At 34.9% G+C, this 25,175-nt stretch overlaps 1 protein-coding gene across 1 annotated transcript in view; it reads right to left on the bottom strand.

The window, feature by feature from the left end:
* Nucleotides 1–14,695, bottom strand: part of LOC101693310 (ovostatin homolog 2) — a 44,503-nt gene extending 29,808 nt beyond the window's left edge. The window contains exons 1-9 of the mRNA XM_013049546.2: nucleotides 14,456–14,695; nucleotides 13,957–14,140; nucleotides 13,288–13,444; nucleotides 11,654–11,706; nucleotides 11,281–11,301; nucleotides 8,777–8,945; nucleotides 8,221–8,305; nucleotides 4,676–4,793; nucleotides 1,264–1,375 (exon numbers count right to left, since the gene is read on the bottom strand). Coding sequence (XP_012905000.1) covers nucleotides 1,264–1,375; nucleotides 4,676–4,793; nucleotides 8,221–8,305; nucleotides 8,777–8,945; nucleotides 11,281–11,301; nucleotides 11,654–11,706; nucleotides 13,288–13,444; nucleotides 13,957–14,140; nucleotides 14,456–14,520 — 964 coding nt within the window. The 5' untranslated portion in view covers nucleotides 14,521–14,695. The remainder of the gene's footprint in view (nucleotides 1–1,263; nucleotides 1,376–4,675; nucleotides 4,794–8,220; nucleotides 8,306–8,776; nucleotides 8,946–11,280; nucleotides 11,302–11,653; nucleotides 11,707–13,287; nucleotides 13,445–13,956; nucleotides 14,141–14,455) is intronic.
* Nucleotides 14,696–25,175: the final 10,480 nt, after the last annotated feature.

Genomic DNA, 25,175 nt, shown 5'->3' with positions numbered 1-25,175 from the left:
AAAATTGTTTGATCAAGACTCAAAAGAAAGAACAGCTTAGAGGACATGGCAAACTTCTGTACACAGAATGACATTCTTGCTCTACACTGAAAGGGAGATGTGGGTGCTTTGGAGCATGTTCCAGAATGCTCCATATCTATGTAGTTATAGTATACATCAAACTGAATAATGAAAGTGTTTGAATCAGAAGAAGGAGAAAATGCTTTTAATTTCCTTCCTCTCACAATTCTACTCAGTTCTGGCTTGTAATTCCTTTTACGACACAATCTCATAGACATCTCAAGAATAAGGTTTTCACTTCCTTTAAACCTTTCCTTAGCCTTCCAGATAGCTATGCTTTTAGATTTTTGCCAGATAAGAACAATACCTGAAAGCAAAGTAAATAAAAATGCACTATGGTATCAGCAAACTATGTGGTAAGCAGAGGTAAACATATCTAGCTAAGTTATAATATGAATGTGACAAACATTCATAATGAATGTCACACACCTTTGATCAAATACCTTTCTATAAAGCACTTTATAAATAATATTATCCTAATAATTTTTAAGTAACAAGAAATAATTAGTAATTGAATCTGGTTTTCTCCATCCCAAATTAATTTTCACTTCCCCCTTTTTCTTTTTGATTCCTTATTTATTGAGCACTTATTATGTGTAAATGTCACATTAATATTTTACACTTGCAACTGTCTCCATTTGTATCAAATTAGAGGTTGACAAACTTTTTCTGTGAAGACAATCTCATAGTTATTATTCCAGGCTTTGCACCGCAAGGTCTACAGCTATTAAACCTCATAACCACAGCTTTTAAGCAAGGTTAACATATGTGGTCCTGTTCCAGTAAACTTCACATCAGTAAGTATGGAACTGGATTTGACTTTCTAGATATAAATCGTGATCTCCTGCATTAAATCAAAGACTAGACCCTGGCAACTGTTTATCAACTGATTTACACAAAGTTAAAGAGAGATCTATAATTTATTAGCTTAGCTCTACTACTTCAGGAGAAACTGCCTTGTTCTGACTGATGCAGGCACAGAAGCAGATATAAATATGTAGCATTTACATAATTTGTTTATTTTACATATTATGTAGAAAGTCTTTTCAAAAGCAACCTTCAGGTTGACCTATTGACAAATATACTCTACTTGACAATGTGGAAGAGTGAATGATCTCTATTTGGTGAATATTTCTAACTCGATAAACTTCTCTCCAGTGAGCTGCATATATCCCCAGGTTGCCCATAAAATGTGGTCATTACCTGTCCCAAATTCTGTAACTGTTCCAGTGATATGAAATGACATGAAAAATTCTGAACGGTAGAGTTGAAAGACTTTTGTGTTTACAGTTTGAGTGTTACAACCGTTTCTCAACTGAAAAATGAAGAGAAGGTATAACGAAAAGATTAGGGATTAAAAGTCTTAAAAGGATGTAGAGTTTTAGCACAGATTTCTAACTCCCTCACACCAACCCATAAACTTGTTGAATGACCAAGAATTACAAAAGAAGGGGTGGGATTTCATCAGCAACTAAAGCAAGTTAAGGAGGAAATGTATTTTTTATAGATTTACCGAAAACAATGTGGATGGAAACAAATTAAAGAATGAGTCTCGAACTGAATGATATTTTAAGAATTAGAGATTAAAATCATCTTTAGTCTTCAAGTGTGTAACATCAAAACACTTTTTAAGGTAAACTGTTCATTTAAAATAAGGAAAAATCTATGGATAATCTTTCATTAGTGACATCAAGAATCAGAGAAATATAGATTTAATTATATTATAAAATAAAGTGTCTATTAATTCTAAATTTAAAATATTAGAGGGATATAGCAATTCATTTGATTCTCAAAACTACCATATGAGCTAGACCTCCACTATAAGGATAAATAAACTGAAGTAGAAGTAGGTTATATAATCTGCCCAAGGTCACACAGATAGAAAGTGGTAGCTAGGAATTCTGATTGGAGAATATGTGCTCCTCTAAATTATCAACTGTAACATTAATTATAAAAAAGAAAATTTTACTTCATATATTTACAATTCAAATTAAAAAGAAATGTAAAATGTCATCAGAAGAATCTTAAGTGGCTTGAAACTAAGAAAAAAAATATTTTTCAGTAAGCCCTGAGACAAAGAGCTAAGAATCTCAACATTAATACCAAGGAAAAAAGTGCTTTGCATGAAAATCCATGGTATTAAGCTATGGTTAAAGGAAAAAGTAAAACACAGTGTGTGTGTATGTGTTTTTTTCCAAAGGGTTTTTTGTTTGTTTGTTTGTTTGTTTGTTTTTAGTTTGAGAGAGAGAGAGAGCATGAGCAGAGGGGAGAGACAGAGGGAGAGAGAAGCAGACCTTCCTCTGAAGAGGGAGCCCCATGTGGCTCAATCCAAGGACCCTCGGGTGATGACCCTAAACTGAAATCAAAGAGTCTGAGGCTTAATCTACAGAGCCACCCAGGAGCCCCACACAATGTGTTTTTAGCAAAAAGAAAGAACTAACATTTTTTTAAAACCAACAAAATGAAATTTTAGAGAAAAGAATGAATATGTTGAAAATAAAAATACATGATTTAGGAACACAAAAATAATATCAGAGAGAAAATAATAAAATGCAAGTCAAAGAAAGGCCAGTAAAATAGATTAAACTTTTATGAGCATGATGTAGAATAAAGAGGGAGAGCAAAGTTGTATAAGATTAGGTGTGAATACAACTGACCATCCATTTGGAAGAAAACAAAAGGTTTTATTTTAGAATATAATCAAAAACTGTTTTATGTTGATTAGAGAAATGTTTAAAATTTTAAAGTGCTTTAATAGCTGTATATACAACATGGTGGTAGGTGAGAACTTTTTCTAAGGCCAAGAACTTATAAACATTAGGAACTTTGATATTTCAAAAATAACACAGTCAAAATTGGTATTTAAATAACAGACTTAAAAGATTCAATTTCACATGAACAGGAAAAACGGATAATTAAGAGTTCTTAAAAGAACAAACTCAAACTGATAACAAGAATATGAAAATATGCTCAAACTCATGTGTAATGCAAATTAAAACAAATTTCTATCAAAATGGCAACATTTTTAAAACCGCTATATATATACAGATGAGAGTAATTTGGGAAATATAGTGTTCTCACATGTTGCTGACAAGAATTTGAATGCTTAAAAACTTTTTGGAAAATAATATAACATAATAATTTTTAAAATTAAAATTGTATGCATATATAATTGTATCTCTCTATCTATCATCTCTCTACTTTAACTCATGGAACCCACCCCAAGGAATCTATATCAAATAAGTAAAACCATTCAGATGATAGTTTTAGCAGATTATTTACTGCTCTATTTTAACAATGGGGGAAAAAGGCATTAGCCAAGAGAAGACCTATCACTTGGTAAAATAGTTAATTAATGTACATTATAATCACACCATGGGAAAATGTGCTGCTTATGTGGAAGAATTCCACTCAGCCTTTCTTCACCTGCATTCCTCTCTAAAAGAATTCTGCTTGTCCTGACCAAATATTGATATTTACCTAAAGGATGTTCATCACTTTGGTGAGTAACTTCAGGACAATCAGACTTAAATTATAAACTGAACTGTATACAGATTGCATGTTCAAAGTCCAAAGTTGCTTCTCAAACAAATGGGCAGAATTGTTTACTTACGTGAAGATGCTACAGATTGGGAAAACAAATCATGCCTTCACAAATGAACCTCAAATCTAAAGTAATACAAGTAGATACTCGGAATTGCTGGTGTTTACAAGTGAACTTCTTCCACAAGGACAGTTCTAGGTTGCATGGTGTGTATGACCAGGTTATTTAACAGATAACTAATGATTCCACGCAGAAAGATCAGAGAGGTCAGTAGACAGTATATAAAGCAAGAAAGCCAATAAGATTGTTCACATTTGACAATTCTATGAATTCATCGGTGGGTAACAATCTACATGGCCTAGAGAACAAGAGACTATTGGAGGATGTTGTACTTGCTCTTCGTTCTTCACTTTATCTAGTTGAAACCCCCATTATCCGCAAAATGAAAATAGTGTTGTTAAGTTCCTCTTACAAATGAAATTGTAGAGGCCGAGGGCAGGCTTCCCCAAACGTGCCACTTCGGCATATTGATTATTTTAAATAAAAGTTACTTAAGAAATAGCCAGTGTGAGGACACGCAGACCCTCGTTGGTACCTGTGAAAGCAGGAAATAGATCTCCTATATGAAAGGCATGGCCACTGCACTAAAAAGTAAAAAGACATTCTTATCCCTAGAGAGAACAGACCTTGAAGCGAAGAAAGCTATGGAAACAAATCTTACTTTCTTTCTGATCTACTACTTCAGACCAAATTCCGATTAAAATTCCTTACTAATTAAAAGCTCCCAAACATCTGTTTTCTTTATCCTGTCAATTCCTCACAAATTTATTGTCTAAAAACTATAAAAACTACCTGCCTTGGTCACTTTGTTAGATCTCAGTTTCATTATGGGACCTCCATGTGCACCTAATAAAACTGTTTTGTGTTTTTTTTTCCTCCTGTTAACCTGCTTCATGTAAATTTAATTCTTCGTCCAGTGGAAGACCATGAAGGATAGAGGGAGAATTTATCCTTCTCTACAGAATGAAATGAACAAAAACATTTTTTTTAAATAAACGTGATGATCTGTACCTGTGCAATAAACTGTTCACATATTTCATTGTTGTTGTTCTCACAATTCCCAGAGGAAAAATATTCCCTGCACACCCGGATTTGGGCTTTCCCTTGCACAGGTTGGCCATATGTGTACCTGGTAGGAGGAAGTATACATAATTATAGATGAACAATACCATGGGAGTATTTGATGGGCTTCTTCAGAAATTATATATGAAATCTGTAGTCTAGGACTATTCCAATGACCAAATTCAATTGCGATCCTCATCTATTAGTGCTATCTTCCCCACGGAATTTGGGTTAAATTAGGTACATGATTTTGTTATGAGGATCTGGCTGCTTTGTAACAAATCAAACTCAGGGGGCACCTGGCTGGCTCAGCTGGTAGAACATGTGACGCCTGTTCTCTGGGTCCTGAGTTCAAACCCCATGTTGGGTCCAGAGCTTACTTTAAAAAAGAGAAAGAAAGAAGAACAACAACAAAAATCAAATTCGAGGTAAGGTAGAATCTAAAATCTCAGTAAATCAAATTTAATGATTAAATTGATTTTTTTAAAATTATATTTTAAAATTATATATTTTAAAAGTTATATTAAAATTATATTTTAGAAAAATTATAAAATTTGCAGCACTTTTTTCTTTAGCAGAAAATATAAATGTATATAAGTAACACGTGAATTATTCAGGATCTTAGAATCTTCTAGGTCAATACTGGAAACAACAATTCTCATTGTGCATTCCATAAATGTAGAAGGTATGGAGATTGGCATAAACTAGATAAACTTTAATGAAATGCATAACGTCTTAGGGGTAGGGTTAAATAAATATCTCACTTTCTCCTAAAACACACAAAAAACTACAACACATTTTTTTAAAGTTTCAGTTAAAGGCAAATACAGTTGATTTGAGATTTTTTGTTACTTGAGGATTGTTTCCACTAACATTTAGAAAAACAGTTAATAAATGTGAGATTAGTGAATAGTAAAACTGAATATAATTCCATTTACCAATTATAATAATTTTCCTAATTGTTGGACACTCGTATATACCCGATGTTTACATAGATTCTCATTTAGTTTTTTAAGTGACCCTGAGATGGAGATGTATTATCTCATTGTGCAGGTTAGTGAAATGAGATCAGGCAATGCACTTCTCCACATTGTAAGATGTGAAATTGAAATTCCATATTCCATTCCATCTTCCTCACTTCCCAAAGCCCATGCTCTTCACATTCCACTAATTGGCTTTTTTCTGTTTAAAAATTCTCAATGCTTTTGAGACTCAACCTAAATCACTAAAATCATCTGTGAGCTGTAAATATCAATTACATGCAAAATAGAGGGAAAACTAAGATCAGGGCACAAATGTTCTACCTGCACATGTCTTATAGTTCTTCTTACTGTCTTTTTCTTATAAAAGAAAACTCTCACTGTAGTGTTATCTATGGGTTAACATAGGCTCATGAAATATGTAGCTCAAATTTTTAAACAGATCAAAAAGAATAAATATTATCCCTTTGTGATTTGAAAAGCTTTTGGTGGATACCAATGCAGTTTATTAAAATGCCTTTGCCTGTAGTCAAGTTTTCCTTCCTTCTAAAAGCTTAATTCATCTTGGAAGTTGTTGGCTAATATAATCTGATTTGCTATTGTTTTTAGCTGTCCCAAGTTAAGTCCCAGGGAATACTAAAGAAACAATGCACAGAGCACAGTACATACAACCCGAAGGAGGCAACTCCTTCACTCCTGTCCACTCCTGGACATCCTGATTTCGTTCCTCCTGTTCCTGCAGCCTGCCCACAAATAGCCTTGTAGCCAGCAGAGCTTCTGTGGGATATCATTACTGCTGATACTGACATACTCTTTAATGTCAAATTTAAGTGGAATGTAATGTTAAAGAAGGGTCAAGAAGTCCCAATTCTGTATCAGCATTTAGCTTAGTACGTCTCTTATGAAGGCGTTACTTGATAAATATGTTGGCTCTCCAGATATGTGGTTTGAACTTTTTTAGCACAACAATGGGAAGATTAATTATAGGTGTTAATCTTATTAATTCTGGCTTCCAGTAGGGTTTTACTAGTAAAATTAGGTTAGGACCCTGGATTTTTTGAAGCTTATATTGATTATTCCCTTATTTTTAACACATGTAATCTCCATCTCTCATATATTACATTTATGAAATTCTGGCACATGTCAGCTACTCTTCCCTGAAACAACAACAAGAAAAAATATTGTTATGATTTTCCTAGAGTCCAAAGGACATTGTAAAAAGTGTCAGCCTTTTACCCAATATGTCCTTAAAATACTTTGAATAGTCTCAAAATAATTTAAAAATACTAAAAAAAATTTAAATACTTTAAAAATACTCAAAAGCAAATAATTTCCATGTCCTCAATTAAATAAACAGTTTAAACAAATACATCAAATATTACATTTTTAATTGTTTACATAAATTATAACAGAGGTCTTGGTTAGGACAATACCTCTGAAGCCAAATAGCATTTGTCTAAATCCAGTGCTAGGTCTGCCATCCCAAAGCTCCACTAATTGATAAATTATTTTAATTCTCTGTATCTTATTATATTTCTTTCTAAAATAGAGATGATAGTAGCTTGTGTTTTATAGCACTGTTGTAAAAATATAATGAATGCAATGCTCAATGCAGTCATCAGCATTCAGTAAATAGTAACTATATTAAATATTATCAGAAACTTGAGAAAAGGCATCACACTTAAAAAATGTAAGACATTAGAAACAAGTTCTCAAAAAGAAAATGAAAATTTCTCAAATCATATAGGAATTCTTTTCACATTAAGAGGATTCAAATTCATCCTAATTAAATTGATAAAATATCTTTTTTCCCCCACTATGACATTTTCAAGAGTTTCTTTTCTTTCATTTATTTTTTAAATGAAAACTCCAATTATGGTGATGATTTAATGAGGCAGGTACTTCTGTATCAGTTGTTAGAACTGAACGCTGACACAACTATTTAGTGGGTAATATGGCAATCAAAACCTGAAAGAGCATATACATTTTGTTTTGATAATTCCAATACTGGACATCTTTATTAAGTAAATATTTTTTAATTCAGAAGTTCTTATACACTTATACACAAAAACATAGGCTATAATAGTATTTGTTACTGGGAAAACAAAATCAAATTTCTTATGTGTTATATAATAAAAGAAGAGTTAATTTGGTATGACCTTATAGTGATATGTTTATGCAGCAAGGAATTAGGATTTATGAAAGTGTGGCTGAGTATGAAGACATGTTTTCTTAGTTACAATGGGTAGAAAAGTATGATTGTAGTTGTGCAAAATATTCACAAAAGTTTGGAAGAAAATAAATCACAATGCAAATGGCAATTGGTAGAATTAATTATATGTAATTTCTTATATTTTTCCTTATCTCTTTCAAATATTTTACAATGAAAATTCATGACTTCTCTAATAATCTTAATGTAAGCAGATAAGTAATTAAAGTTACATGGTTAATTTCATTTCTCATTCTTTCTGAGCTTTGTATTGGCCTGTGTAGTCAAATTTCCTTAATACTTACTTAGCACATACATTCACTTGGAATTCATCATCCGAAATAGTTATTGTTTGTGGTGCACTGACCTTAACTTCAAACTTGGGTAACACTGGAAATACAAAGAAACAGACTTCAGTTCCTACAATCACTGGTGAGAAAAACTTAGAGCAATCATGTAACTAAGTACACCTCTGTGCACAACACTATCCTATGTATGCACCTATATAAACCACAATTCAACTGCTCCATATTATGTGTAAGTGATAGTGTCTTTCCTTTCTCTTTCCTGCTCTCAGAACACCACATTGTATTTATTGTAATCTTTTACATCATGTAGAAGATTGTCTGGATTGTAGAAGATATTTCCTTGGTAGAAGAGTCAGAGGTTAGAATCAGACAATAGGACCAGGAGTGAGGAACAAGAAAAGAAAGATGATAAAGCAGAAAACCCCAAGAAAGGAAAATGACAGAAAACTAAATCAAGCCTCATCAACTTTTGCCTAAATCTAACATAAAAATTGTTTTGTTGAGTCCTTTGAGCTCTACATTTATATAGAACAACCGAGCAGTAGTTGGTTACCATATCTATCAACAGTAAATTGGTGTGTCAATGTATTTCCTGATTTTCTTCTCACAAAAATAGAGTAATCTCCAAACATTGGTTCTGAAATCAGTTGGAAGGAGAGTTGGGTGATATTTTGAGAAGAGGTCACATTTTGCCATTGGAAAATTCTATTGTTTTGAGGATCCTGGAAATAAAAAAGAAAAAAAATCAGAGGTCATAAAGAGTATTAGTATTTCCTTCTTTATTTTGGGTATGTTCTGTAGTTATTGTTCTGTAGTTATTGTAAGCAAAGAAAACTACCATTTTATTGAACTCCTATCTCACACTGTAAAAATAACATAACTTTCTCAAGGACTTGGATTTAATTAATATTAATATTCAGCTGATCTAGTATATCTCTAGTAAGCCCCCAAAAGATAAGAACAATAACCTGTAATGAGCGCTTTGAATTTTTATCTTCCTGAACTAGAGCTGCAAGTTAAAAAATTTAAAACTCAGTGTGTCTGCTCCAGTGGAGTGTTTTCCAAAGTAGAGTAGACCCACACCAACAGATGCATAAGGAGGTATTTATCCTCATAATTAGTTGTCCCTGGTGTTCATTTGGTAAGTAAATTGGTGATGAATTTTTACATTGCATGCAACAGTGGTTCAATGGAAGTTCTACAATAAAAAAGGATTGACACAAGAAAAAACAAAGATAGGGCACCTGGGTGGCTCAGTGGGTTAAGCCTCTGCCTTCAGCTCAGGTCATGATCCCAGGGTCCTGGGATCAAGCCCCACATCAGGCTCTCTGCTCAGCAGGAAGCCTGCTTCCTCCTCTCTTCTCTCTGCCTGCCTCTCTGCCTACTTGTAATCTCTGTCTGTCAAATAAATAAATAAAATATTTAAAAATAAAAATAAAAAAAAAAGAAAAAAGAAAGATAGATAATGCCACCCTTTCTCCTTTATTTGCTTTTAGTATACTGCAGCTTATGTGAACCTGGTTCCATAAGTTTGTTGATATCATCCAGTTATGAGTAAAGAACTCCTGATAAAAAGGTTTCTACAAAGAAACAAAAATAGTATTTACTACTCACTTAGTTTTAATTCTTTTTCCTTTCCTCTATGATTAAGTCTAGAAAACTAAATTAATTTTCCATGCAGCCTTTCAGTAAGGATTGCCCATGACCAACTGTTGGCCAACTGAATACAAGTAGAAGTCACTGGGAGATTATTTCTACAAGAATCAGATGCAGCTGGCATTGAGAATAAAACAATGCACAGATGATGGCAGGGAGGTTAAGTAGAAGAAGCCTGGATCCTTGGTAATATTATGCTGTTACCTTCCGCATCCGAAAGCACCTACACTTAGACGTAGCAGTTTGTGAAAACAATAAACCTTTTACTCTCTGAAGCCAATGTTAGTTAAGCTTTCAATTGCTTTCAGACACTAGCTGAATTACGATCTGAAGATAGTACTACTCATGGATTACTAATGACGTATGAAAATGGCCAATTTGATATTTATCCTACTAGAAGGATGAACTATTTGCCACCCATATAGCAGAGTCAAAAAAATTCAAATTATAAAGAAGCTTATTTGAAGTAGGCATTTACATACATGTTTATTAATGATGATCTCAATGTAACAACATTTAGACTGAGTTAATAGTGATGGTACATATTGCATGTAGAAATTAAAATGCTTATGTTGGAGTTGATTGATACAAATGATTTACTGACAGACATGAGATTTGAAATGAGTTTGAAAGTCACACTGCAATAGAGATTTGAAAGCAAAGCATCCATTTTGTAATAATATCACCTAACTTATTTCAAATCTTTACACATTTAGGTTTTCTATTTCCTTAAGATAAGATGTGATTAAATTAAGGTTCAAAAGAGCCAGTAGCCCAAACCAAGCAATTTTAAATATAAACCTCCCTTAGAAGGAGCCCAATCTTTCATTTTCCCTGAAAACTCATTATGCTGCTTGCCACACAGGACCTCCACTAAACATGGCAGCCCTTCATACATCTTCATCTGATGCCTTACACTGCATATGTAGATAAAGGTTTTTTGCCTCCTTATTTCAGTTATCTTAATTTCTAACTACATGGGATTTATCTGAATATTTAAAAAATGAGTGCTTTCAGAAAATATTCACTTACTTGTGGAACATAAGGAATAGCATGGAGGACATTTGAAGAAGGAAGGGGAAAATGAAGGGGAGGAGATCAGAGGGGGAGACAAACCATGAGAGGCTGTGGACTCTGAGAAACAAACTGAGGGTTTTGGAGTGGAGGAGAGTGGGGTGATGGGTGAGCCCAGTGGTGGGTATTAAGGAGGGCACAGATTGCATGGAGCACTGGCTGTTATACACAAACAATGAATCTTGGAACACTACATCAAAAACTAATGACGTTTTATGGTATGGTGACTAACATAACATAATAAAAAAATAAATAAAATTTAAAAAATAGAAAGCGAGTGCTTTCAGAAAATAATCTTGAGAAATTGTGATAAAGTAGATCGCTTACCTGAAGTGTGATCAATGGATACTGAAAAGAAAAAAAAAATGCAGGTTAATATTGTATTTGTAGACAAATTTCTACAACGAAGCATGCCAAGAAAACCCCAAATGCTGAGGGAGATCCTGAAGTCAAAAGCAGGTTCCATGCAACCCATTTCCCCCCTTATATTATAAGAAGGCCTAAAAAAAACCCTATCAGTTAGCTCACTATAAAGGGAAGTTTTAAATTTGGCGGTCAGCATTGAAAGTATACCTGTATAGCATTCCATGCTAGAACTGATTTGTGTACTTATGGAAAACTTTCTGATGACACTTTACATAGCAATGGATTTGTTTAATTTGCTTCAGGTTCATTGTACCATTCGAATTATTGAACTCACCAAATCCTCAACAGGTTTGAACTTGATATCCAGTGTCACAATGCGAATTTGAACTAAAAGAAAAGAGGAAGAGGGGACAATATTTTTTCTTGTTATTTCCTTTCCAGGTATGATTGCTTATAAATAGATACAGAAATTAATCACCTTGCTACTACAGAATGCTATACTCCCTTCTCCCCTAGCTCTCACTTGACCCTTTGAAATTTGGGTTCTATTTGGAACGGTCTCCTATTAATACTTTTGTAATTCCTCTGTTGTCAATTGCTTTGTTATTATTACCAAAGCTGACACTAGCTGCTGCCACCACCAGAAACTTCTACCCTAATGGCCCACAGGGATGCCTTAAAAATTGGTGATGGAATTAATCATAGAAAGACAAATGTGAAATATATATAGTAGAAGCTACATTCCTCCTATAATTTTCTTGGAAAACTTATTAATGTTAGTAAACATTAAATTAATTTCAGCAGAATTCCAGAAAGACCATTTTAACTACCTTTGTATAATAACTGTCATCAAAGCATTTTAACAAGCGGATAGAATGCAATGCAGCAAAAAAAATCTCACAATATGAATTCTGTTTTAACTCTTTTATTTCTTTTAAATTAACCATACAAGTACATAATTTTAGAAGATAATACATAGATGCTGTCATCCAACCCCTTAATTTTACAAATGAGAAAACTGAACGTCTCAAAGAGCTGAATTTACTTGACTAAACCCAGTAATTTATCAACAAACTCAAAACAAGACCACAGCCTTCAGAATCCTAGTTTGGTGTTCTTTCTGCTGCCTTTTACTTAATGCAATAATAAAGAAAATTAGAAGGACTCTGCTTAGTTTATCAGATTTGTGATGATTTCTACTGGTGTGAATAATAATAATAATAATATCATTTGCAGAGTCTTTACTGGGTGCTAGGTACTACTTTACATTGACTATCTTATTTTATTCTCACAATATTTCTGCAAGTGAGTCATTTTTAGTATCTCTATTCTAAAGAGGAAAAGAAATGAGTTTAAGCACAGGTTTAATTAGCTTGCCCAATTGGTACATTATGGAGAAACAAATGAAACCAAATAATTTTGTTCCACGTCCCATGCTTGTAGTAATTGTATTACGGAAGTCTGTCATTAGAATTTTTAAGCAGCAAAAGTGGCATGCGTGAGTTGAAGAAGTGAAGCATTCAATTAATGGAGTTGGAGGAAACTGTTTCATAACTGATCTAGATAAACAGTAGAAATTCAAGAAATCCACAATCCCGTAACTTTAATTAATTGATTAATTTTTTATTTAATTTCTTTTCAGTGTAACAGAATTCATCGTTTATGCACCACACCCAGTGCTCCATGCAATACGTACCCTCCATAATACCCACCACCAAGACTATTTATTTGCAGAGAGAGAGCACGTGTGCAGGAGAGAGGGCACAAGCAGGGGGAGCAGCAGGCAGATTGAGAGGGAGAAGCAGCCTCCCTGCTGAGCAGGGAGCTCCATCAACTGAGCCACCCAGGAATCCTGATCCCATAACATTTTAAACTGAAGACACTGACATTCATGTGTTTGGATTGCTCTCAATCTGAGGATGTGCTCCTGAGGCCAGTGATATGAAGGAAACACAAACACTGACTTACCATTCTCTGCGGGTTTGTAGATGGGTTTATCTGTTTGCATGAAAGTTACTGTCTCCTCTGAAGTGAGTGCTACAGATCTCCTCTCGAAGATTCTAAGCGTCTCTCCCTTAGCCAGCAATGTCACAAAAGCCAACTGCTCAGACGACTTCTGAGAAACCTGTTTATGTTACAGAGCAGAGAATGGGAAAACAATTTTTAGACATCAAGCTTGTAAACAATGTCTTAATTTGGTTTCTCAAGCTGAGAGCCTCCAGAGAGTAAATTATTTCTTAATGGGAGATATGGACACCACTTTTTACAATTCTTTTATTTAAATAGCATTAGGGCATTTTCTAATAAACTCATTTTTATGCCTGCTAATCTTCTGTTTTCTTTTTTCATTGCCCTGAGTCCCAGTCTAGCTTCTCTGTCTCTGGATTCTCTTTCCTCATATTGTTAAATGGTTGTATCTAAAAAGAAGTGATTGCATTTTATTATCACTTCCTGTGAAAGAAAAATGGCAATATTTCACAAATTTTGTTGCATGGATTCCTCTCAGGAATTCTCTAATTCCACTTCCTAACTTCCACAATTCATCCCAAATCAAGATTTATCTCTCCTAAAATGATTTTTATGTCATAATTTTATTACCCTAACAGAAAATCAGAAGGGGCAAATCTAGTGCCTCACCTGGAAATCTGCACAAGCATAAAAGTTATCCTCTTCCACAGACTGGTCAAAAATAGTGATATTGTAGCCATCAGATTCTAAGACGACACTCAAGGATACAGATTCATTGAGATTTGAAAGGTGGAGACAAGCCTTTTCGGTAGAATGACTCTGGATCACGGAGGAGACCCATAGTATATACTGTCTACACAAAGAAAGTGATCAACACTTTAAACAAGTGTAGCCAAAATGCAAAACATGAAAACAATTTTGGCTTATTGAAATATTCCTGAAATATTTTCATGGTATTACATACAATAAACTTGTATTGCAGAGAGGGTTATCTTAAGAAAAAGATGTCAATTCCCTTCTTACACTTGTTCAGAATTTATAAGGCAAACCAGCACTCAGTCTCAGAAGTTGAAATGGGGAACTACAGTCAAATTTTAACATAGAACGCATTTAATAAGTTCACTTTGCTAGTACTATAGTAGGAATAAAGGATATAACATTTCCTTACGGTTCTGAAGCCACAGAAACAGCAAAATGAAGCAAAAAGGTGCTCAGAAAAATGATGGGCTCCATCTTATCCCAGGATCTGAATCATAAAGACTTCAAGGTATATATTTAGTCTCTCTCTCTCTTTTTTCTTAGTAGATGTTAACTGCCCCAATTATCCACTTTCTTTTCTTCCTTCTACTCTGCCGCTCTCTGTACCTCTTTGCTTTTAAAGTCAACGAAGGATCAGCTACATTATGGAAAAAGTCACAGGGACCCACCAATCACAATTAAATGGCCTCTCCCATTACTTGGCTGGGCGGTGTGTATGGGGGGGGCGGTTGTCATTTTGTATACAACTTCCTTCTCAAGTTCACTGGATGCTGCTTTCTGCTTTTGGAATCAGCAGCACAGGTTGTACAGGAAGAAAGAGAAAACAAAGAAAGCGGTTGTGTGACATGTGGGAGTTCATTAGTTTAATTCAGCATTTCCGTTCCAGGGCTGACTGCAGTATCAAAAGCATTAATAGACAGGGGTTTGCACTTGGAAGAAAAATACCTCTTCAAAGAGCTATTACCATCCCAATTGTCAAAAGGTAAATTTTTCAGGCTGCTGAGAAAAGTAGTGTATCTGATGTTGTCAAAACACAGATGCAATTAGATACCTCAGGATAGGCTCATTTTACAGATAATTGAAACTTTTATTCTTTTATAAATTCCTAATACAGAATACAACATTTACAATGTTGATATGCAGTCAACTTTTACGATGATTTTCTCAGGAAGATTTTCTTTCCAATGTTCAGTATCCTTTTCTACCCTAAATATAATAAAAACAAATAAATAAAAGGTAATAAATTTATGTGTGACTGTATACACACCTACTGATCACTTTTTGGCCTAAAAAAAAAAAAAAAAAAGAGGGAGGAGGGGTTTTATCATAATTTTGATACTAAAATGTTTCTAAAGGGAAAATGAGCCATACCAAAGAAACTGACCACCTCTTGACTGTGTCTCTTGTGTGTTAATTTTCCCACTTATCTTCCTTTCCTTTTTTTAAAAAAAACATACTTTTTATTGCAAGTATTGATGGAGTTAAAACATCTGGTTTGAAGAATGTTACCTTGTGTCATGAAGAGAGAACTGATTTCAGTCAGGCTGGCCAGCAACAGGGCAAGGGCAAATCCAAAGGGAAAAACAATAGCAAATATACAGATGAGGAACTGTAGTGAGGTAGTAAGAAGTCTCAGGAATGTGAGAGGGAGGGCTCCTAGTGGAGCACACTTTGTGCTCCAGTGCAGAAGTGTGTTCACAAAAGCTCTGACCCTGTTGCTCTCTCAGTACAATTGAGACATTGCTCCCGTCCTCATTTCTATATAGGACTTTGGTTTTTTTCTGTCTTTTCTCTAACCCGGCGAAGGAAACCATCTCCCCTGAAATTTCTGCTTCAGCGCTAATGCTCAATTCTCAACCCGTCCTGCCAGATTTATGATTTAATTTATTTCCCCTGGAACCTCAAATTGTTCATCTCTGTTTTTGAATAACATCTTCACCTCTGATATCCCCTCAGGCTTATTATTGGAACACTCTCTCCACACCACTCCCCAGACTTACAAAATAAATGAAATCACTAACTTCCCAAACAATTAAAGCTCAACAGCTTTTTTACTCACTAGTATTCAAGATAAATGGCTCCATGAGGCAGATTGTTTAGAGATCCAAGCAACTAATTCTTTATTCCCATGGCTGATAAATCCAAAGGATTGAAACTTCTCTGAAGTATTTGCATTTTTCTGGGGGCACCTCGGTGGCTCAGTGGGTTAAAGCCTCTGCCTTGGGCCCAGGTCATGATCCCAAGGTCCTGGGATCCAGCCCCGCATCAGGCTCTCTGCTCAGTGGGGATACTGCTTTCCTCTCTCTCTGGCTGCCTGTGATCTCTGTCTGTCAAATAAATAAAAATATTTAAAAAAAAAAAAAAAAAAGTCATACCCTCCACTGACTGAGAGGTCCCCCTCCCCTCCAGAATAAAATCTTAAAAAACAAAAAAAAACAAATTTGCATTTTTCCAAATGTAAAACTTTTATGCTGATTAAGTGACACGGTTTATGTTAACTTTAATCAAGGCAATTTACTGCTAACAAAAATGTATGTTTTACCCAATTGTCTTAATTCATCTTCAGGACTAACATGTTTTTATGATATCTCTTTCCCCAAATATAATTTTATCTGATTAAGGGGGTTTTCAGGTGAATGGGTTCTTCTCCCAGAGACTTCAGGTATGAATCCCAACTTATCTATTGAATACTAACATCATTATGAATTTCCAGGTATAGAGGAAATTGAAGAAACTATTACAGATGTAACAGCGTTAAAAAAGTTTTTTGTTTTTTAATTCAAGCATGATTACTATACAGTGTTATATTATTTTCAGGTGTATGATGCAATGATTCAACAATTCTATCCATTACTCAATAGTCATCATGATAAGTGTGGACTCTTCATCTTTCACCTATTTCACTCATGCCTTCACCCACCTCCTCTCTGGCAAACACCAGTTTGTTCTCTATATTAAGATTCTGGTTTTTTGTTTATGTCTTTTTTTCTTTGTTCATTTGTTTCTTAAATTCCACATATGAGTAAATCATATGGTATTTGTCTTTCTCTGACTGACTTATTGCACTTAGCATTATACCCTCTAGATCCATTCATGTTGTAGCAAATGGCAAGATTTCATTTTCCTTTACAGCTGAATAGTATTCCATTGTATATGTGTAGATCACAGCTTCTGTATCCATTCATCTATGGTTGGCTTGGTCTGCTTCCATATCTTGGCTATTATAAATAATGCTGTGGAAATCATAGGGGTCCAGACACCTTTTCAAGTTAGTTTTTTGTTTTCTTTGGGAAAATACCCAGTAGTGGAATTACTGGATCATATGGTATCTGTGTTTTGAATTTTTTGAGGAGCATCCACACTCTTCCACAGTGGCTGCTCCAGCTTGCACTCCCGCCAACACTGTATGAGAGTTCCTTTTTCCTCACAACTTCACCAACACTTGTTATTTCTGAAATAACAGCTTTTTGAAGAAAACCATAAAACGACAAGAAATATTATGTATATTTTTAAAATGATAGGTCCTATTGGTGGAGAAAGCAACGTGGCATGCAATGACATTCAATAAGGAAATTGAAAAAGGTTGTGGTTGGCTTGTGAGAAGTCTTTTTCTTGTGCTAAGGAGACTGAATTTTATGTTGAAGGGTAGTGAATATAATGACTGTACTCCATGGAATACAGAAAGGAGTAAAAATATGGCAAGAGAGCCATATATAAGTATTCTCAGAGACTATTCTAAGTTACAAAGGTAAGAAACTGGACAATGGTAGTATCTCCTCAAGAAACATTTTTTATACTCCAGTTGAGCAACATTGTAATTAGACAAGATAGAAAAGACAAAATGAATATACAGATGAGGTGATGATTTAAGTTTGGTATATACTAAACATGAGGGAACCACAGTGCAATAAAGATGGGATACCCAGGGGCGCCTGGGTGGCTCAGTGGGTTAAGCCACTGCCTTCGGCTCAGGTCATGATCTCAGGGTCCTGGGATCGAGTCCCACATCGGGCTCTCTGCTCAGCAGGGAGTCTGCTTCCTCCTCTCTCTCTCTGCCTGCTTCTCTGCCTACTTGTGATTTCTCTCTGTCAAATAAATAAATAAAATCTTAAAAAAAAAAAAAAAGATGGGATACCCAGTAGACAGTTTAAATAATAAATCTGGTGGCCTGAAAAAAGTTGGAGATGTGAATATAGATTTGGAAATCATTACATCATATATATGATGTTAAATCTCCTGGATTGCTAAAGCTATAGAGGAAAATCATTAACAATGATAAAGAAGGTAGCCAATGGTATCAGAAATCCTGGTGAAGATCTAGCTTCTCTGCTACTTCAGCTGAGTGATATTTATCAGGTTATGTGACAATATTGGTTTATTTTCCTAGCACCACTGAGGTGGATCTGAGGCAATGCCTTAAAATGTTTTGACATTATATGTCACACAAATTCTTTGAGCAACAAGAAAAATTTTCTTGATTTTCTTAGCTACATAATTAATAATAGTCAATTTTAAGTGTCAGAAATTTAAAATATTTCAGAGTTTCTGAGAAAATCTTGAACTTCTGGCTCCCCTTTATGCAATGTTTAAGTCAACACTACAAATAAGAGTATTTCTCAATACCAGTAATATATAGACAGTTAATTATGTTTTAAAATAAGACTATTCAGTTCCTGATGTTGCAATCCATTGAAAAGGAAATCACCTTCACCTCCTAAAACAACCTGTTTGACAAGTGAAATTGCCCTTCTTGTTCTCAGATGTTTATCTTCTGCATCACTGATTGGTTGTTAAGGTTGCCAAGAAATTTCTAATCATACAATACCCACCTGTGGATAAGTGATTAAAATAAAAGTAATGGGGAAAAACAGATGTGTGATGAATGGCCACGTGAATACTTACAATATGACTAGGCTTACAAAGCCATAGTTTTCAACTCTGCAAACAAAAATCATTAGGGTCGACGATGAGATTATTCAAGATCATTTAGAGCAGTTTTAACTTTCCATTTGCCTAAATACCCACTACCACTCCTAAATAATATTAATCCCCTCAAACAGACAAATAAATTTACAGACGAATGTCAAATGGAGTCTTTACCAAATGCTACCATCCATATTGGGGTTCAGGCACCTTCAGTTCTACAACCCTTTTCTTTACTAGAGAAAAAGGCTGAGGTGAGGGGTGGATGAGATGGAAGAAGAACGCATAAGAATGATAATATGATGTAGTACTCATAGTTATGGGATTCGTTGCTGGAACCACCATCCATCTGAACATTTCTATGACTGTCCTAGCTTAACCCATGGACCTCTTGTTCTTTCTCTTCTAGAGGGCATGATCTTTGAGTATCCGATTTTCATCCTCCAAAAGTGTCAAAAAAAACTGTGAAGAATCTGAGGTTTTATATTATTTTCAAGCTAACAAAGTTAGCTATCTATTTCTTGAATGCCAGCAGAAGACACTAGACTCCTGGAGCAGAAACAAATGACTTTATAATTCATGGTAAGCAGTTTAAATCACATGTTCACTTTGGTTTCCATGGTCCCTCCCAGTTCCACTGGGACAACATTGGGTGACCCAGAGAGATACTGCATAGGTAGTGGGTATGAGTCACAGCTCAGCAGTCCCAGCCATAAGAAACTTTGACCTTGGGTCACCTGGGTGACTTGGCTGTTAAGTGCCTGCCTTCGGCTCAGGTCATGATCCTGGGGTCCTGGGATTGAGCCCTGTGTCAGTCTCTCCTCAGTGGGGAGCCTGCTTCTTCCTCTCCCTCTCCCTGCCATTCTGCCTGCTTGTGCTCTCTCTCTGTCTCTCTGTCAAATAAATAAATAAATAAATAAATAAATTCTTAAAAAAGAGAAACTTTGATCTTTTACAGTAGGCTTCCAACAAACCTACCTGATCTTTGCTTCAGACAAAGGTTATTCTTTTTAAATACTAAAAATAGCTTAAATAATGTTTTTTAAATAAAAGAGACATTACTTTTATTATATTGGACAGCAAATGAATTTTCCTTCTGCTCTGGAGGAAAAATGGTCTATATTATCCAAGGCTGTCCACTGTATCCTTGAAAAGACAGTCTGGGAGAAAAAATTATTAGTGTCTCTATTCCCACAATATGCAGAGAAACCTGTGGACAGTTGTCTACCAGTAATATTTGTATATTGTATGCATTGTTTTGCTTCTTTTTTAATTTACTAATATGTTTTAGAAATTTTACATAGAGTGCTTCATCACTGGCTTTTACAAAAGCAGAGATATAATTATCAGGACCCTTAGATTAATTCAAGTATTTTGCCCCTAGGACAGTGCTACAATAACCTCTAATATAATCTTTTTATGCATGGACAAATGTTATTGGTTGGAAAACTTTGCCAGAAGTGGAATTGACTAGGTCAAAGTTAATGTAATTTCAATTAGAAGAAAGACTGGTTAATTGTCTGCATATGTGCTGTAGCATTTAGCATTTAGCACTACCACTAGGGATGCCTGTTAGATAACTGCCTTATCAACAGAATGTACAGAATGTACATCCCAAATACCCATGGTGTTTAAGCGAACATCTTTTCATATGTTTAAACACCATGGGTATTTGTTTATTTGCTAAGTTTTTGTTAAAACGTTTTTTGTTTATTTTTCCCCTGGGTTGTTCTGATTTTTTCCATTTCTGGTAGCTCTCTATACCCAAAGAAAATGAACTCTTCGTGTTGTGATCTTTTCATTTGTCTTTGACATTGCTCATGATTTTTTTTTCTTTAAATGATGCAGGCACCTTTATTTTTATGTAGACAAATTTTAAAATCTTTTCTCTTTTCTTTTTTGGCTTCTAGATGTTGAGTTATCTTTACTTTTTTATTTTTACTTTTTTTTTATTATTATGTTCAATTAGGCAACATACAGTACATGATTAGTTTTTGATGTAGTGTTCAATGATTCATTTGTTGTGTATAACGCCCAGTGCTCATCACCACACATGCCCTCCTTAATACCCACCACCCTGTCCCCCTTCATCCCTTACCCATACCCATCCCTCCACCCCGCCTCCCTTCTGCAACCCTCACATTGTCTTCCAGAGTCCAGAGTCACTTATGGTTTGTCTCCCTCTCTGATTTCTTTCCATTCAGTTTTCCCTCCCCTCCCCTATGGTTCACTGTGCCGTTGTTCTTTATGAGTTATCTTTAGAAAGTTCTCTAACTCAAAGTAAGGAAGAAATTACCCTCCATTGTCTTTTAAGCTTTTTTATGGTTTTCTTTTACAGCTACAATTTGATCAGTTTGGTAATTATGTTGATGTACAGTGTGAGGTTTAGTTCCAACTTTTCCACTTCCAGATGGCTATCTAGCTGTTCAAGTATCATTTATTACCTTGTTGCTTTTTTTGATGTTGTTTATATCAAATACTTAATTTCCATGCATATATTAGTTTACTTCTTATTTTTCTCTTGTTTCTTTTTTTAGTCTAACTACTCAGTCATGTAAAATAAACAAGCACCCACTTACATGACAAAAAATTTTTATATGTTCTAATATCTGGCCATGCTTGCCTTCTCTCTAATTTCCATGCCGACTTTGGTGCTTTTGCTTTTTAGAGTTTTCTTGACTCATCTTGACTGTTTCTTTTACCATAACCTTTTTAGAGTCAGCTTATTTCTGGGATAAAAGAAAAATCTGTTGTTGGTTTTATTGGAGTTGCATTAAATTAGGAAGAACTGATGCTTTTTAATGTTGAATTTTCCCATTTAATGCATGGCATGTCTGTTCATCTATCAAGTCTCCTTTGTTACCCTCTGGGATATTTTAATAAGTTACTCTGTTTATTCTATTAAGTTTATTCTAAGTTATTTTATTTTATTCTTTGTTACTACTAAAATGGTATCTTTTATTATGTATCATAAGAGGTCTTTTATTTTGCACATGAAGACCATTGATTTCTGAATATTCATTTTATATTTTGCTGACTTGTTTTGTAGGAATATGTCAAATGATTCCTTTAAGTAATATTGTCTGCAGATAATGACACTTTCAGATATATGTATTTTCACTACCATTTCAGTAGAAGATTCTACAGATTATAATCACACAGAAAAAAATTCAGATTTTAGTGATGTGCATGAATTTGTTCTTTTCTCTTCATGCATTAATTTGTCATATTTATTGAGTGCCTGCTATATGCCTGGCAATGGAGATCATCCTTTTAAATAGCAAAGGAAAGAAATAAGCTGGGTTTTGTTTATGCCTTGGGGGAAAAATGCTTTATTGATTGTAATTAAGATTTGTTGTTATTATCTGACTAGAAATGGGGAAGATATTGTAGTATAAAATTTCTTTTTTTTTTAAGATTTTATTTATTTATTTGACAGAGAAAAATCACAAGGAGGTAGAGAGGCAGGCAGAGAGAGAGAGAGAGGAGGAAGCAGGCTCCCTGCTGAGCAGAGAGCCCGATGTGGGACTCGATCCCAGGACCCTGAGATCATGACCTGAGCCAAAGGCAGCAGCTTAACCCACCGAGCCACCCAGGTACCCTGTAGTATAAAATTTCTAAAGAAACACTGCCGGTTACTTTGTGGTGTAATATATGTAATGGATTCAGTGTTAGTACCTTGCTACATTTCATAAAGGCATCAGTGGGGTGAGTAGACATCGGGTAGGGATTCATAATTGTCTAAACCTATAAATACAATATTTATTAAAGTCAAGTAACTATAGTTTAAATTATGTTCTTAACACTGACAAATAAGATAGGTAAAATGTGACTAAGTCATACGGATAGAGTAGTGAAAATATTTGTGCATAATCTTACACATGTGAGTAAATTCATTAGGCAATATTGCTAGTATTAGGAGAATAGAAGAAGGAGAAATAGAATTAAAGTGTAGACTGTGGAGCCTGCCAGGATTCAAATCCAGGCTCTTTCACTTACAAATGGATTGATATTGGGCATGTTGAAACCTCTTGGAAACTGATATCCTCATTTGCAAAAATAAGGAAAATAACAGTACCAATCTTACAGAGTTCTTCTGAGGATTAAATGTGTTTTTAAAGATAAAGCAAACAATCTTTGTCATATAGTAAAAACTCAATAAATGTTAGGACATGTAAGGGGAGGTAAGACATGTGGTGCAAGCAAAGTAAAACTCAAGTCTGCTTTGTAGAAGGTGGTGATTGAGCAATACACAATCTCTATGATTCCTTCTATGTTTATACATCCTACCTCTGAGGTTAGACTAACTGATATTCTAAGAAATAAATAGAATCAATTGTTTGGGAGAGCAAGTGGTTATTTGTTTGGTGCCAAGGCAGTAATTTGCGTTGTTCCAGGAAGGAGGAAGGAGAATCAGTTGCTTGCTGTGACTTGGACTCTGCCTAATTGGTCTGGAATTGTGCAAATTAGTACAACAATGTTTGATTACGCTAGTCCAATGCAAACATGGGCAGATTTCTTTCTTACCAAACCCATTCTGGGACCAAAGGGGGGAAAAAAAAATCCAAGGGTAACTCACCTTTTAGAAAGTCAGTCATTTTCCTTTGTAAACTAAAGATTGTATAAATAAGAAAGCACTTATTTGGGATTAGAAAATATTCTAGAGTCACAAATGACTAAATCTTTGTTGAAAGCCTCTTAAAGATATGAATGGTGTATGCTTCTTTCTTTTGTCTATTGAACTGTGATATCTTTAAAGTATTACAAAGAAGAGAGAAGCTACCAATCTATTATCCAACATATAACAAAAGAAATAGAGCATTTTTTAATTGTAAAATCCTTATTTTTCCAGATAGCCTTGACCAAGACTAAATGTGCCTTTCTTTTTAATCATGGCCTAGTTTTGAAGAAATAACACAGCTGCACAAATTAACCCTTTGTAGAGCAAAACTGGTGATGGTTCAGCTAGTTAAGTCACTCAGTATTGCCTGTGAATTCTACTTTTTCATAGTTTTATCCGATTGCATCAATAAAATTGAGAACATCATCTATGATTCATTCCACATCTCTCACAAACTTTCAAATATTTGAATCCATTTTTCCTCAACTCTCTCTTTTCTTTTTTTAATGTCAGAAGATTAAATGTCCCTCCTTCATTTAATGTAAATTCTTCCTCCACCTGTATTTTAGATCCTTTCTATTCATGTCTTTGAAATCTTACTACCTAAATAATTGGGCCATGGCAAAAGCAAGCTAATATTTTGAACCAACTAGTTTTTGCCTCATTGTATCTGTAGGAGTTCAGTTTTGTTAATGTCTTTGCAATATGCAATCGAACAAAAGATGTTACCAAAAATAGACGAAAATGCTCCCTCTTTCAATATTTAAGTCAAATCACATTCACTTTTCTCTGTATTACAATATGTAGGACTATGGACTTTAGTCTACTTATGAAAATTACCAAGAATAACCCTCAGGTACCTGGGCACCTGCCTCCAGCTCTCAGGTCATGATCCTGGCAGGGGTCCAGGGATGGAGCCTGGTATTGGGCTCCCTGCTCCATGGGTAGCTTGCTTCTCCCTCTTCCACAGCCCCCACTTGTGTTTTCTCTCCCGCGGTGTCTCTCTTTGTCAAATAAATGAATAAAATGTAAAAAAATAAATAAATAAAAATAAAATAACCCTGAGGCTTGAGGTGCCTAGCCAAAGGAGCTGACCTTGCATAGAGCCAGTGTAACTAACAGAGGTCAAGACTCTAAACAAACTACTGGGTATTTACAACAAAGATTCAGATGTAGTGAAAAGAAGCGCCACCTGTACCCCCAATGTTCATAGCAGCAATGGCCACAGTCGCCAAACTGTAGAAAGAACAAAGATGCCCTTCAATAGAGGAATGGATAAAGAAGATATGATCCATTTATTCTATGGAGTATTAAGTCTCCATCAGAAAGGATGAGAAGCCTCTTACACTATTGGCAGGAATGCCAGTTGGTGCAGCCACTTTGGAAAACAGGGTGGGGTTTCCTCAGAAAGTTAAAAATAGAGCTACCCTATGATCCTGCAATTGCACTACTGGATATTTACCCCAAAGATACAGATGTAGTGAAAAGAAGGGCCATATGTACCCCAGTGTTCATAGCAGCAATGTCCACAATAGCCAAACTGTGGAAGGAGTCAACATGTCCTTCAACAGAGGAATGGATAAAG

The sequence above is a fragment of the Mustela putorius genome, unplaced genomic scaffold, assembly GCF_011764305.1.
Source record: "Mustela putorius furo isolate JIRA1106 unplaced genomic scaffold, ASM1176430v1.1 tig00537227_pilon_pilon_pilon, whole genome shotgun sequence".
Lineage (NCBI taxonomy): Eukaryota > Metazoa > Chordata > Mammalia > Carnivora > Mustelidae > Mustela > Mustela putorius.
The sequence above is the reverse complement of the archived record's forward strand: the minus strand, read 5'-3'. Positions and strand labels throughout refer to the sequence as shown.